The following is a 14,163-nucleotide window of genomic DNA, read 5'->3' on the forward strand; positions in this document are numbered from 1 at the left end:
TGATAGAGGATAGCATAGTTACTAGACAGGGAGAATAACACTGATAGAGGATAGCATAGTTACTAGACAGGGAGAACACTGATAGAGGATAGCGTAGTTACTAGACAGGGAGGAGAACACTGATAGAGGATAGCATAGTTACTAGACAGGGAGAACACTGATAGAGGATAGCATAGTTACTAGACAGGGAGGAGAACACTGATAGAGGATAGCATAGTTACTAGACAGGGAGAACACTGATAGAGGATAGCATAGTTACTAGACAGGGAGAATAACACTGATAGAGGATAGCATAGTTACTAGACAGGGAGAACACTGATAGAGGATAGCATAGTTACTAGACAGGGAGAACACTGATAGAGGATAGCATAGTTACTAGACAGGGAGGAGAACACTGATAGAGGATAGCATAGTTACTAGACAGGGAGAATAACACTGATAGAGGATAGCATAGTTACTAGACAGGGAGAACACTGATAGAGGATAGCATAGTTACTAGACAGGGAGAACACTGATAGAGGATAGCATAGTTACTAGACAGGGAGGAGAACACTGATAGAGGATAGCGTAGTTACTAGACAGGGAGAACACTGATAGAGGATAGCGTAGTTACTAGACAGGGAGAACACTGATAGAGGATAGCATAGTTACTAGACAGGGAGGAGAACACTGATAGAGGATAGCATAGTTACTAGACAGGGAGGAGAACACTGATAGAGGATAGCATAGTTACTAGACAGGGAGGAGAACACTGATAGAGGATAGCATAGTTACTAGACAGGGAGGAGAACACTGATAGAGGATAGCATAGTTACTAGACAGGGAGGAGAACACTGATAGAGGATAGCATAGTTACTAGACAGGGAGGAGAACACTGATAGAGGATAGCATAGTTACTAGACAGGGAGAAGAACACTGATAGAGGATAGCATAGTTACTAGACAGGGAGAAGAACACTGATAGAGGATAGCATAGTTACTAGACAGGGAGGAGAACACTGATAGAGGATAGCATAGTTACTAGACAGGGAGGAGAACACTGATAGAGGATAGCATAGTTACTAGACAGGGAGGAGAACACTGATAGAGGATAGCATAGTTACTAGACAGGGAGAATAACACTGATAGAGGATATCATAGTTACTAGACAGGGAGGAGAACACTGATAGAGGATAGCATAGTTACTAGACAGGGAGAAGAACACTGATAGATGATAGCGTAGTTACTAGACAGGGAGAACACTGATAGAGGATAGCATAGTTACTAGACAGGGAGAACACTGATAGAGGATAGCATAGTTACTAGACAGGGAGAATAACACTGATAGAGGATAGCATAGTTACTAGACAGGGAGGAGAACACTGATAGAGGATAGCATAGTTACTAGACAGGGAGGAGAACACTGATAGAGGATAGCATAGTTACTAGACAGGGAGAATAACACTGATAGAGGATAGCATAGTTACTAGACAGGGAGGAGAACACTGATAGAGGATAGCATAGTTACTAGACAGGGAGAATAACACTGATAGAGGATAGCATAGTTACTAGACAGGGAGAACACTGATAGAGGATAGCATAGTTACTAGACAGGGAGAACACTGATAGAGGATAGCATAGTTACTAGACAGGGAGGAGAACACTGATAGAGGATAGCATAGTTACTAGACAGGGAGGAGAACACTGATAGAGGATAGCGTAGTTACTAGACAGGGAGAACACTGATAGAGGATAGCGTAGTTACTAGACAGGGAGAACACTGATAGAGGATAGCATAGTTACTAGACAGGGAGGAGAACACTGATAGAGGATAGCATAGTTACTAGACAGGGAGGAGAACACTGATAGAGGATAGCATAGTTACTAGACAGGGAGGAGAACACTGATAGAGGATAGCATAGTTACTAGACAGGGAGGAGAACACTGATAGAGGATAGCATAGTTACTAGACAGGGAGGAGAACACTGATAGAGGACAGCATAGTTACTAGACAGGGAGGAGAACACTGATAGAGGATAGCATAGTTACTAGACAGGGAGAAGAACACTGATAGAGGATAGCATAGTTACTAGACAGGGAGAAGAACACTGATAGAGGATAGCATAGTTACTAGACAGGGAGGAGAACACTGATAGAGGATAGCATAGTTACTAGACAGGGAGGAGAACACTGATAGAGGATAGCATAGTTACTAGACAGGGAGGAGAACACTGATAGAGGATAGCATAGTTACTAGACAGGGAGAATAACACTGATAGAGGATATCATAGTTACTAGACAGGGAGGAGAACACTGATAGAGGATAGCATAGTTACTAGACAGGGAGAAGAACACTGATAGATGATAGCGTAGTTACTAGACAGGGAGAACACTGATAGAGGATAGCATAGTTACTAGACAGGGAGAACACTGATAGAGGATAGCATAGTTACTAGACAGGGAGAAGAACACTGATAGAGGATAGCATAGTTACTAGACAGGGAGGAGAACACTGATAGAGGATAGCATAGTTACTAGACAGGGAGGAGAACACTGATAGAGGATAGCATAGTTACTAGACAGGGAGAAGAACACTGATAGAGGATAGCATAGTTACTAGACAGGGAGAAGAACACTGATAGAGGATAGCATAGTTACTAGACAGGGAGAAGAACACTGATAGAGGATAGCATAGTTACTAGACAGGGAGAAGAACACTGATAGAGGATAGCATAGTTACTAGACAGGGAGGAGAACACTGATAGAGGATAGCATAGTTACTAGACAGGGAGGAGAACACTGATAGAGGATAGCATAGTTACTAGACAGGGAGGAGAACACTGATAGAGGATAGCATAGTTACTAGACAGGGAGGAGAACACTGATAGAGGATAGCATAGTTACTAGACAGGGAGAATAACACTGATAGAGGATAGCATAGTTACTAGACAGGGAGGAGAACACTGATAGAGGATAGCATAGTTACTAGACAGGGAGAATAACACTGATAGAGGATAGCATAGTTACTAGACAGGGAGAACACTGATAGAGGATAGCATAGTTACTAGACAGGGAGAACACTGATAGAGGATAGCATAGTTACTAGACAGGGAGGAGAACACTGATAGAGGATAGCATAGTTACTAGACAGGGAGGAGAACACTGATAGAGGATAGCGTAGTTACTAGACAGGGAGAACACTGATAGAGGATAGCGTAGTTACTAGACAGGGAGAACACTGATAGAGGATAGCATAGTTACTAGACAGGGAGGAGAACACTGATAGAGGACAGCATAGTTACTAGACAGGGAGGAGAACACTGATAGAGGATAGCATAGTTACTAGACAGGGAGGAGAACACTGATAGAGGATAGCATAGTTACTAGACAGGGAGGAGAACACTGATAGAGGATAGCATAGTTACTAGACAGGGAGGAGAACACTGATAGAGGATAGCATAGTTACTAGACAGGGAGGAGAACACTGATAGAGGATAGCATAGTTACTAGACAGGGAGAAGAACACTGATAGAGGATAGCATAGTTACTAGACAGGGAGAAGAACACTGATAGAGGATAGCATAGTTACTAGACAGGGAGGAGAACACTGATAGAGGATAGCATAGTTACTAGACAGGGAGGAGAACACTGATAGAGGATAGCATAGTTACTAGACAGGGAGGAGAACACTGATAGAGGATAGCATAGTTACTAGACAGGGAGAATAACACTGATAGAGGATATCATAGTTACTAGACAGGGAGGAGAACACTGATAGAGGATAGCATAGTTACTAGACAGGGAGAAGAACACTGATAGATGATAGCGTAGTTACTAGACAGGGAGAACACTGATAGAGGATAGCATAGTTACTAGACAGGGAGAACACTGATAGAGGATAGCATAGTTACTAGACAGGGAGAATAACACTGATAGAGGATAGCATAGTTACTAGACAGGGAGGAGAACACTGATAGAGGATAGCATAGTTACTAGACAGGGAGGAGAACACTGATAGAGGATAGCATAGTTACTAGACAGGGAGAAGAACACTGATAGAGGATAGCATAGTTACTAGACAGGGAGAAGAACACTGATAGAGGATAGCATAGTTACTAGACAGGGAGAAGAACACTGATAGAGGATAGCATAGTTACTAGACAGGGAGAAGAACACTGATAGAGGATAGCATAGTTACTAGACAGGGAGGAGAACACTGATAGAGGATAGCATAGTTACTAGACAGGGAGGAGAACACTGATAGAGGATAGCATAGTTACTAGACAGGGAGGAGAACACTGATAGAGGATAGCATAGTTACTAGACAGGGAGGAGAACACTGATAGAGGATAGCATAGTTACTAGACAGGGAGAATAACACTGATAGAGGATATCATAGTTACTAGACAGGGAGGAGAACACTGATAGAGGATAGCATAGTTACTAGACAGGGAGGAGAACACTGATAGAGGATAGCATAGTTACTAGACAGGGAGGAGAACACTGATAGAGGATAGCATAGTTACTAGACAGGGAGGAGAAGACTGATAGAGGATAGCATAGTTACTAGACAGGGAGGAGAACACTGATAGAGGATAGCATAGTTACTAGACAGGGAGGAGAACACTGATAGAGGATAGCATAGTTACTAGACAGGGAGAATAACACTGATAGAGGATATCATAGTTACTAGACAGGGAGGAGAACACTGATAGAGGATAGCATAGTTACTAGACAGGGAGAAGAACACTGATAGATGATAGCGTAGTTACTAGACAGGGAGGAGAACACTGATAGAGGATAGCATAGTTACTAGACAGGGAGAACACTGATAGAGGATAGCATAGTTACTAGACAGGGAGAATAACACTGATAGAGGATAGCATAGTTACTAGACAGGGAGGAGAACACTGATAGAGGATAGCATAGTTACTAGACAGGGAGGAGAACACTGATAGAGGATAGCATAGTTACTAGACAGGGAGAAGAACACTGATAGAGGATAGCATAGTTACTAGACAGGGAGGAGAACACTGATAGAGGATAGCATAGTTACTAGACAGGGAGGAGAACACTGATAGAGTATAGCATAGTTACTAGACAGGGAGGAGAACACTGATAGAGGATAGCATAGTTACTAGACAGGGAGGAGAACACTGATAGAGGATAGCATAGTTACTAGACAGGGAGAATAACACTGATGGAGGATAGCATAGTTACTAGACAGGGAGAAGAACACTGATAGAGGATAGCATAGTTACTAGACAGGGAGGAGAACACTGATAGAGGATAGCATAGTTACTAGACAGGGAGAAGAACACTGATAGAGGATAGCATAGTTACTAGACAGGGAGAATAACACTGATAGAGGATAGCATAGTTACTAGACAGGGAGAAGAACACTGATAGAGGATAGCATAGTTACTAGACAGGGAGAACACTGATAGAGGATAGCATAGTTACTAGACAGGGAGGAGAACACTGATAGAGGATAGCATAGTTACTAGACAGGGAGGAGAACACTGATAGAGGATAGCATAGTTACTAGACAGGGAGGAGAACACTGATAGAGGATAGCATAGTTACTAGACAGGGAGGAGAACACTGATAGAGGATAGCATAGTTACTAGACAGGGAGGAGAACACTGATAGAGGATAGCATAGTTACTAGACAGGGAGAATAACACTGATAGAGGATATCATAGTTACTAGACAGGGAGGAGAACACTGATAGAGGATAGCATAGTTACTAGACAGGGAGGAGAACACTGATAGAGGATAGCATAGTTACTAGACAGGGAGGAGAACACTGATAGAGGATAGCATAGTTACTAGACAGGGAGGAGAAGACTGATAGAGGATAGCATAGTTACTAGACAGGGAGGAGAACACTGATAGAGGATAGCATAGTTACTAGACAGGGAGGAGAACACTGATAGAGGATAGCATAGTTACTAGACAGGGAGAATAACACTGATAGAGGATATCATAGTTACTAGACAGGGAGGAGAACACTGATAGAGGATAGCATAGTTACTAGACAGGGAGAAGAACACTGATAGATGATAGCGTAGTTACTAGACAGGGAGGAGAACACTGATAGAGGATAGCATAGTTACTAGACAGGGAGAACACTGATAGAGGATAGCATAGTTACTAGACAGGGAGAATAACACTGATAGAGGATAGCATAGTTACTAGACAGGGAGGAGAACACTGATAGAGGATAGCATAGTTACTAGACAGGGAGGAGAACACTGATAGAGGATAGCATAGTTACTAGACAGGGAGAAGAACACTGATAGAGGATAGCATAGTTACTAGACAGGGAGGAGAACACTGATAGAGGATAGCATAGTTACTAGACAGGGAGGAGAACACTGATAGAGTATAGCATAGTTACTAGACAGGGAGGAGAACACTGATAGAGGATAGCATAGTTACTAGACAGGGAGGAGAACACTGATAGAGGATAGCATAGTTACTAGACAGGGAGAATAACACTGATGGAGGATAGCATAGTTACTAGACAGGGAGAAGAACACTGATAGAGGATAGCATAGTTACTAGACAGGGAGGAGAACACTGATAGAGGATAGCATAGTTACTAGACAGGGAGAAGAACACTGATAGAGGATAGCATAGTTACTAGACAGGGAGAATAACACTGATAGAGGATAGCATAGTTACTAGACAGGGAGAAGAACACTGATAGAGGATAGCATAGTTACTAGACAGGGAGAACACTGATAGAGGATAGCATAGTTACTAGACAGGGAGGAGAACACTGATAGAGGATAGCATAGTTACTAGACAGGGAGGAGAACACTGATAGAGGATAGCATAGTTACTAGACAGGGAGAAGAACACTGATAGAGGATAGCATAGTTACTAGACAGGGAGGAGAACACTGATAGAGGATAGCATAGCTACTAGACAGGGAGAATAACACTGATAGAGGATAGCATAGTTACTAGACAGGGAGGAGAACACTGATAGAGGATAGCATAGTTACTAGACAGGGAGAAGAACACTGATAGAGGATAGCATAGTTACTAGACAGGGAGGAGAACACTGATAGAGGATAGCATAGTTACTAGACAGGGAGGAGAACACTGATAGAGGATAGCATAGTTACTAGACAGGGAGGAGAACACTGATAGAGGATAGCATAGTTACTAGACAGGGAGGAGAACACTGATAGAGGATAGCATAGTTACTAGACAGGGAGGAGAACACTGATAGAGGATAGCATAGTTACTAGACAGGGAGAAGAACACTGATAGAGGATAGCATAGTTACTAGACAGGGAGAAGAACACTGATAGAGGATAGCATAGTTACTAGACAGGGAGAAGAACACTGATAGAGGATAGCATAGTTACTAGACAGGGAGGAGAACACTGATAGAGGATAGCATAGTTACTAGACAGGGAGAACACTGATAGAGGATAGCATAGTTACTAGACAGGGAGGAGAACACTGATAGAGGATAGCATAGTTACTAGACAGGGAGAACACTGATAGAGGATAGCATAGTTACTAGACAGGGAGAACACTGATAGAGGACAGCATAGTTACTAGACAGGGAGATACATTTCACAGAGGACAGGTCTATATAGGACCAGGATGATAGTATTAATAACCAAGCTGTACCTTGTCCACACAGTCATCGAAGAAGGCCAAGCTGGCGTCTTTGTCTGAGACGAAGGAGCACTCCTCTATGAATCTGATGAACATCTGAGTCTTGGTCATCAGGGAGTAGAACTTCTGGTGGGACCGGTCTCTGCTCTTCAGGAACCCTACAGAACATTACAACCACATGAGAAAGCTAAAAAGATACAGTAGAACTTCTGGTGGGACCGGTCTCTGCTCTTCAGGAACCCTGAAGAGGACGGTTGGGGAGGGAGAAACGGAACATTTGTGGTTCACTGCTAGGTATATCTGGCAAAATAGGTTTAGGGTCTTGGAACCTTGAGCATGAAGCGCAATGCTTTATTTTTTTACCTTTATTTAACCAGATAAGTCTTTATTTAACCAGGTAAGTCTGTATTTAACCAGGTAAGTCTGTATTTAACCAGGTAAGTCTTTATTTAACCAGGTAAGTCTTTATTTAACCAGGTAAGTCATTATTTAACCAGGTAAGTCTGTATTTAACCAGGTAAGTCTGTATTTAACCAGGTAAGTCTTTATTTAACCAGGTAAGTCTTTATTTAACCAGGTAAGTCTTTATTTAACCAGGTAAGTCATTATTTAACCAGGTAAGTCTTTATTTAACCAGGTAAGTCTGTATTTAACCAGGTAAGTCATTATTTAACCAGGTAAGTCTTTGAGAACACATTCTCTTTTACAATAACGACGGATGTACCTTAGCTAGGCACAGTCGTGCAGGTAAGATAACACATGGCCAATCTAAGTTGCAAAACAGGGAAGTGACTTCCTTAAGTGTTAAACCCAGCTGTGCTGACTAGCAGCTGACCTGACTAACAGCTGACCTGACTAACAACTGACCTGACTAACAGCTAACCTGACTAACAGCTGACCTGACTAACAGCTGACCTGACTAACAGCTGCCCTGACTAACAGCTGACCTGACTAACAGCTGACCTGACTAGCAGCTGACCTGACTAGCAGCTGACCTGACTAACAGCTGACCTGACTAACAGCTGACCTGACTAACAGCTGACCTGACTAACAACTGACCTGACTAACAGCTGACCTGACAGCTGACCTGACTAACAACTGATCTGACAGCTGACCTGACTAACAACTGACCTGACTAACAGCTGACATGACAGCCGACCTGACTAACAGCTGACCTGACTAACAGCTGACCTGACTAACAGCTGACCTGACAGCTGACCTGACTAACAACTGATCTGACAGCTGACCTGACTAACAACTGACCTGACTAACAGCTGACCTGACTAACAGCTGACCTGACTAACAACTGATCTGACAGCTGACCTGACTAACAGCTAACCTGACTAACAACTGACCTGACTAACAGCTGACCTGACTAACAGCTGACCTGACTAACAACTGACCTGACTAACAGCTAACCTGACTAACAACTGACCTGACTAACAGCTGACCTGACTAACAGCTGACCTGACTAACAACTGACCTGACTAACAGCTGATCTGTCAGCTGACCTGCGTGACAGACAGGACCAGGGGGAGTGAGGAGGATGGTTGATCATTGGCTCACACTGCAGTCATGGAGGCCAAGCTTTGTGTTGTTGTGTGTCCCTACAGTAATACTAATGGACAGCTGATAGGTTCTCTATGGATACAGATACACCCACACTTGGCCAAAGAAACACGTTGAGAAAGCACATTCTCCCATTACCCATACTTGTGTGTGTGTCTTTCAGCTCTAGTCATTACATAACAACACTGCAGAGGTCTCTCTAAACTCCTCATCCCTATTTGTCTGGATCACATTCCTCATATCCAACATGTCCTTGGCTACAACTAGCACGGATAGCATCCACTAGAGAATGCTCATGTCCTTGGCTACAGCTAGCACGGCTAGCATCCACTGGAGAATGCTCATGTCCTTGGCTACAGCTAGCATGGCTAGCATCCACTGGAGAATGCTCATGTCCTTGGCTACAGCTAGCACGGCTAGCATCCACTGGAGAATGCTCATGTCCTTGGCTACAGCTAGCATGGCTAGCATCCACTAGATAATGCTCATGTCCTTGGCTACAGCTAGCATGGCTAGCATCCACTAGATAATGCTCATGTCCTTGGCTACAGCTAGCATGGCTAGCATCCACTAGAGAATGCTCATGTCCTTGGCTACAGCTAGCATGGCTAGCATCCACTGGTGAATGCTCATGTCCTTGGCTACAGCTAGCATGGCTAGCATCCACTAGATAATGCTCATGTCCTTGGCTACAGCTAGCACGGCTAGCATCCACTGGAGAATGCTCATGTCCTTGGCTACAGCTAGCATGGCTAGCATCCACTGGAGAATGCTCATGTCCTTGGCTACAGCTAGCACGGCTAGCATCCACTGGAGAATGCTCATGTCCTTGGCTACAGCTAGCATGGCTAGCATCCACTAGATAATGCTCATGTCCTTGGCTACAGCTAGCATGGCTAGCATCCACTAGATAATGCTCATGTCCTTGGCTACAGCTAGCATGGCTAGCATCCACTAGAGAATGCTCATGTCCTTGGCTACAGCTAGCATGGCTAGCATCCACTGGAGAATGCTCATGTCCTTGGCTACAGCTAGCATGGCTAGCATCCACTGGTGAATGCTCATGTCCTTGGCTACAGCTAGCATGGCTAGCATCCACTGGTGAATGCTCATGTCCTTGGCTACAGCTAGCATGGCTAGCATCCACTAGAGAATGCTCATGTCCTTGGCTACAGCTAGCATGGCTAGCATCCACTAGAGAATGCTCATGTCCTTGGCTACAGCTAGCATGGCTAGCATCCACTAGAGAATACTCATGTCCTTGGCTACAGCTAGCATGGCTAGCATCCACTAGAGAATGCTCATGTCCTTGGCTACGGGTCCTGGTCAAAAGTAATGCACTAAATAGGGGATAGGGTGCCATTTGGGATGAAGCCCTTGGCTACGGCTAGCCAGAGCAGTCTTTAACAATAAAGGACCGTCTGACTAGTTACCCACAGGAGATTGGATGAGAGCCCCATCCCATCCCAGTCCAGACTCAACTTTATCAGGTGTGGTATTAGCCAGCTTCAACAGGCCCCAGTCCATACTCAACTTTATCAGGTGTGGTATTAGCCAGCTTCAACGGGCCACAGAGACACACACATACACACACAGAGACTCACACACACACACACACACACACACACACACACACACACACACACACACACACACACACACACACACACACACACACACACACACACACACACACACACACACACACACACACACACACAGCGGTACTAACCTTGCAGGTCAAAGAGAGAGGAGGCGTCAGTAGTCTTCTCAGACGGGGCCTGAGTGATGGGTCTCAGGTATGAGCGGTAGCCTTTCAAGATGGCCGCCATGAACCTGAGGAAGGCTTCCTGTATCTCCATCTCCAGGCTGTGGAGGCTCTTCCCACAGGCCAGCTCCGTACAGTCACTCATACTCAGCTCCAATAGGCCATCAGGACGCTGCTGACCTGGGGAGAACCAATAGAAAAGAGGGATGTTGGTTCTGCTGACCTGGGGAGAACCAATAGAAAAGAGGGATGTTGGTTCTGCTGACCTGGGGAGAACCAATAGAAAAGAGGGTTGTTGTTTATGCTGACCTGGGGAGAACCAATAGAAAAGAGGGTTGTTGTTTATGCTGACCTGGGGAGAACCAATAGAAAAGAGGGTTGTTGGTTCTGCTGACCTGGGGAGAACCAATAGAAAAGAGGGTTGTTGTTTATGCTGACCTGGGGAGAACCAATAGAAAAGAGGGATGTTGGTTCTGCTGACCTGGGGAGAACCAATAGAAAAGAGGGATGTTGGTTCTGCTGACCTGGGGAGAACCAATAGAAAAGAGGGTTGTTGGTTCTGCTGACCTGGGGAGAACCAATAGAAAAGAGGGATGTTGGTTCTGCTGACCTGGGGAGAACCAATAGAAAAGAGGGTTGTTGGTTCTGCTGACCTGGGGAGAACCAATAGAAAAGAGGGTTGTTGGTTCTGCTGACCTGGGGAGAACCAATAGAAAAGAGGGATGTTGGTTCTGCTGACCTGGGGAGAACCAATAGAAAAGAGGGTTGTTGGTTCTGCTGACCTGGGGAGAACCAATAGAAAAGAGGGATGTTGGTTCTGCTGACCTGGGGAGAACCAATAGAAAAGAGGGATGTTGGTTCTGCTGACCTAGGGAGAACCAATAGAAAAGAGGGTTGTTGGTTCTGCTGACCTGGGGAGAACCAATAGAAAAGAGGGTTGTTGGTTCTGCTGACCTGGGGAGAACCAATAGAAAAGAGGGATGTTGGTTCTGCTGACCTGGGGAGAACCAATAGAAAAGAGGGATGTTGGTTCTGCTGACCTGGGGAGAACCAATAGAAAAGAGGGATGTTGGTTCTGCTGACCTGGGGAGAACCAATAGAAAAGAGGGTTGTTGTTTATGCTGACCTGGGGAGAACCAATAGAAAAGAGGGTTGTTGTTTATGCTGACCTGGGGAGAACCAATAGAAAAGAGGGATGTTGGTTCTGCTGACCTGGGGAGAACCAATAGAAAAGAGGGTTGTTGGTTCTGCTGACCTGGGGAGAACCAATAGAAAAGAGGGATGTTGGTTCTGCTGACCTGGGGAGAACCAATAGAAAAGAGGGTTGTTGTTTATGCTGACCTGGGGAGAACCAATAGAAAAGAGGGTTGTTGTTTATGCTGACCTGGGGAGAACCAATAGAAAAGAGGGATGTTGGTTCTGCTGACCTGGGGAGAACCAATAGAAAAGAGGGTTGTTGGTTATGCTGACCTGGGGAGAACCAATAGAAAAGAGGGATGTTGGTTCTGCTGACCTGGGGAGAACCAATAGAAAAGAGGGATGTTGGTTCTGCTGACCTGGGGAGAACCAATAGAAAAGAGGGATGTTGGTTCTGCTGACCTGGGGAGAACCAATAGAAAAGAGGGTTGTTGGTTCTGCTGACCTGGGGAGAACCAATAGAAAAGAGGGTTGTTGGTTCTGCTGACCTGGGGAGAACCAATAGAAAAGAGGGTTGTTGTTTATGCTGACCTGGGGAGAACCAATAGAAAAGAGGGTTGTTGGTTCTGCTGACCTGGGGAGAACCAATAGAAAAGAGGGTTGTTGATTCTGCTGACCTGGGGAGAACCAATAGAAAAGAGGGTTGTTGGTTCTGCTGACCTGGGGAGAACCAATAGAAAAGAGGGATGTTGTTTATGCTGACCTGGGGAGAACCAATAGAAAAGAGGGATGTTGGTTCTGCTGACCTGGGGAGAACCAATAGAAAAGAGGGTTGTTGGTTCTGCTGACCTGGGGAGAACCAATAGAAAAGAGGGATGTTGGTTCTGCTGACCTGGGGAGAACCAATAGAAAAGAGGGATGTTGGTTCTGCTGACCTGGGGAGAACCAATAGAAAAGAGGGATGTTGGTTCTGCTGACCTGGGGAGAACCAATAGAAAAGAGGGTTGTTGGTTCTGCTGACCTGGGGAGAACCAATAGAAAAGAGGGATGTTGGTTCTGCTGACCTGGGGAGAACCAATAGAAAAGAGGGATGTTGGTTCTGCTGACCTGGGGAGAACCAATAGAAAAGAGGGTTGTTGGTTCTGCTGACCTGGGGAGAACCAATAGAAAAGAGGGATGTTGGTTCTGCTGACCTGGGGAGAACCAATAGAAAAGAGGGATGTTGGTTCTGCTGACCTGGGGAGAACCAATAGAAAAGAGGGTTGTTGTTTATGCTGACCTGGGGAGAACCAATAGAAAAGAGGGATGTTGGTTCTGCTGACCTGGGGAGAACCAATAGAAAAGAGGGATGTTGGTTCTGCTGACCTGGGGAGAACCAATAGAAAAGAGGGTTGTTGTTTATGCTGACCTGGGGAGAACCAATAGAAAAGAGGGATGTTGGTTCTGCTGACCTGGGGAGAACCAATAGAAAAGAGGGATGTTGGTTCTGCTAACCTGGGGAGAACCAATAGAAAAGAGGGATGTTGTTTATGCTGACCTGGGGAGAACCAATAGAAAAGAGGGTTGTTGGTTCTGCTAACCTGGGGAGAACCAATAGAAAAGAGGGATGTTGGTTCTGCTGACCTGGGGAGAACCAATAGAAAAGAGGGATGTTGGTTCTGCTGACCTGGGGAGAACCAATAGAAAAGAGGGATGTTGGTTCTGCTGACCTGGGGAGAACCAATAGAAAAGAGGGTTGTTGTTTATGCTGACCTGGGGAGAACCAATAGAAAAGAGGGATGTTGGTTCTGCTGACCTGGGGAGAACCAATAGAAAAGAGGGATGTTGGTTCTGCTGACCTGGGGAGAACCAATAGAAAAGAGGGATGTTGATTCCGCTGACCAACAACCTGGGGAGAACCAATAGAAAAGAGGGATGTTGGTTCTGCTGACCTGGGGAGAACCAATAGAAAAGAGGGATGTTGGTTCTGCTGACCTGGGGAGAACCAATAGAAAAGAGGGATGTTGGTTCTGCTGACCTGGGGAGAACCAATAGAAAAGAGGGTTGTTGGTTCTGCTGACCTGGGGAG

The 14,163-nt window shown here is 45.0% G+C and overlaps 1 protein-coding gene across 6 annotated transcripts in view; it reads right to left on the reverse strand.

The window, feature by feature from the left end:
* LOC139575519 (C-myc promoter-binding protein-like) overlaps nucleotides 1–14,163 on the reverse strand; it is a 252,682-nt gene that overhangs the window by 142,561 nt on the left and 95,958 nt on the right. For all 6 annotated transcript variants that reach the window (XR_011674965.1, XM_071400535.1, XM_071400533.1 and 3 more), the window contains exons 12-13: nucleotides 10,923–11,138; nucleotides 7,634–7,779 (exon numbers count right to left, since the gene is read on the reverse strand). Coding sequence is in view for 5 of the 6 variants with exons in the window: in XM_071400535.1 (XP_071256636.1) it covers nucleotides 7,634–7,779; nucleotides 10,923–11,138 (362 nt within the window). In the remaining variant the exon portion in view is untranslated. The remainder of the gene's footprint in view (nucleotides 1–7,633; nucleotides 7,780–10,922; nucleotides 11,139–14,163) is intronic.

The sequence above is a fragment of the Salvelinus alpinus genome, chromosome 5 (assembly GCF_045679555.1).
Source record: "Salvelinus alpinus chromosome 5, SLU_Salpinus.1, whole genome shotgun sequence".
In the NCBI taxonomy this organism is placed as follows: domain Eukaryota; kingdom Metazoa; phylum Chordata; class Actinopteri; order Salmoniformes; family Salmonidae; genus Salvelinus; species Salvelinus alpinus.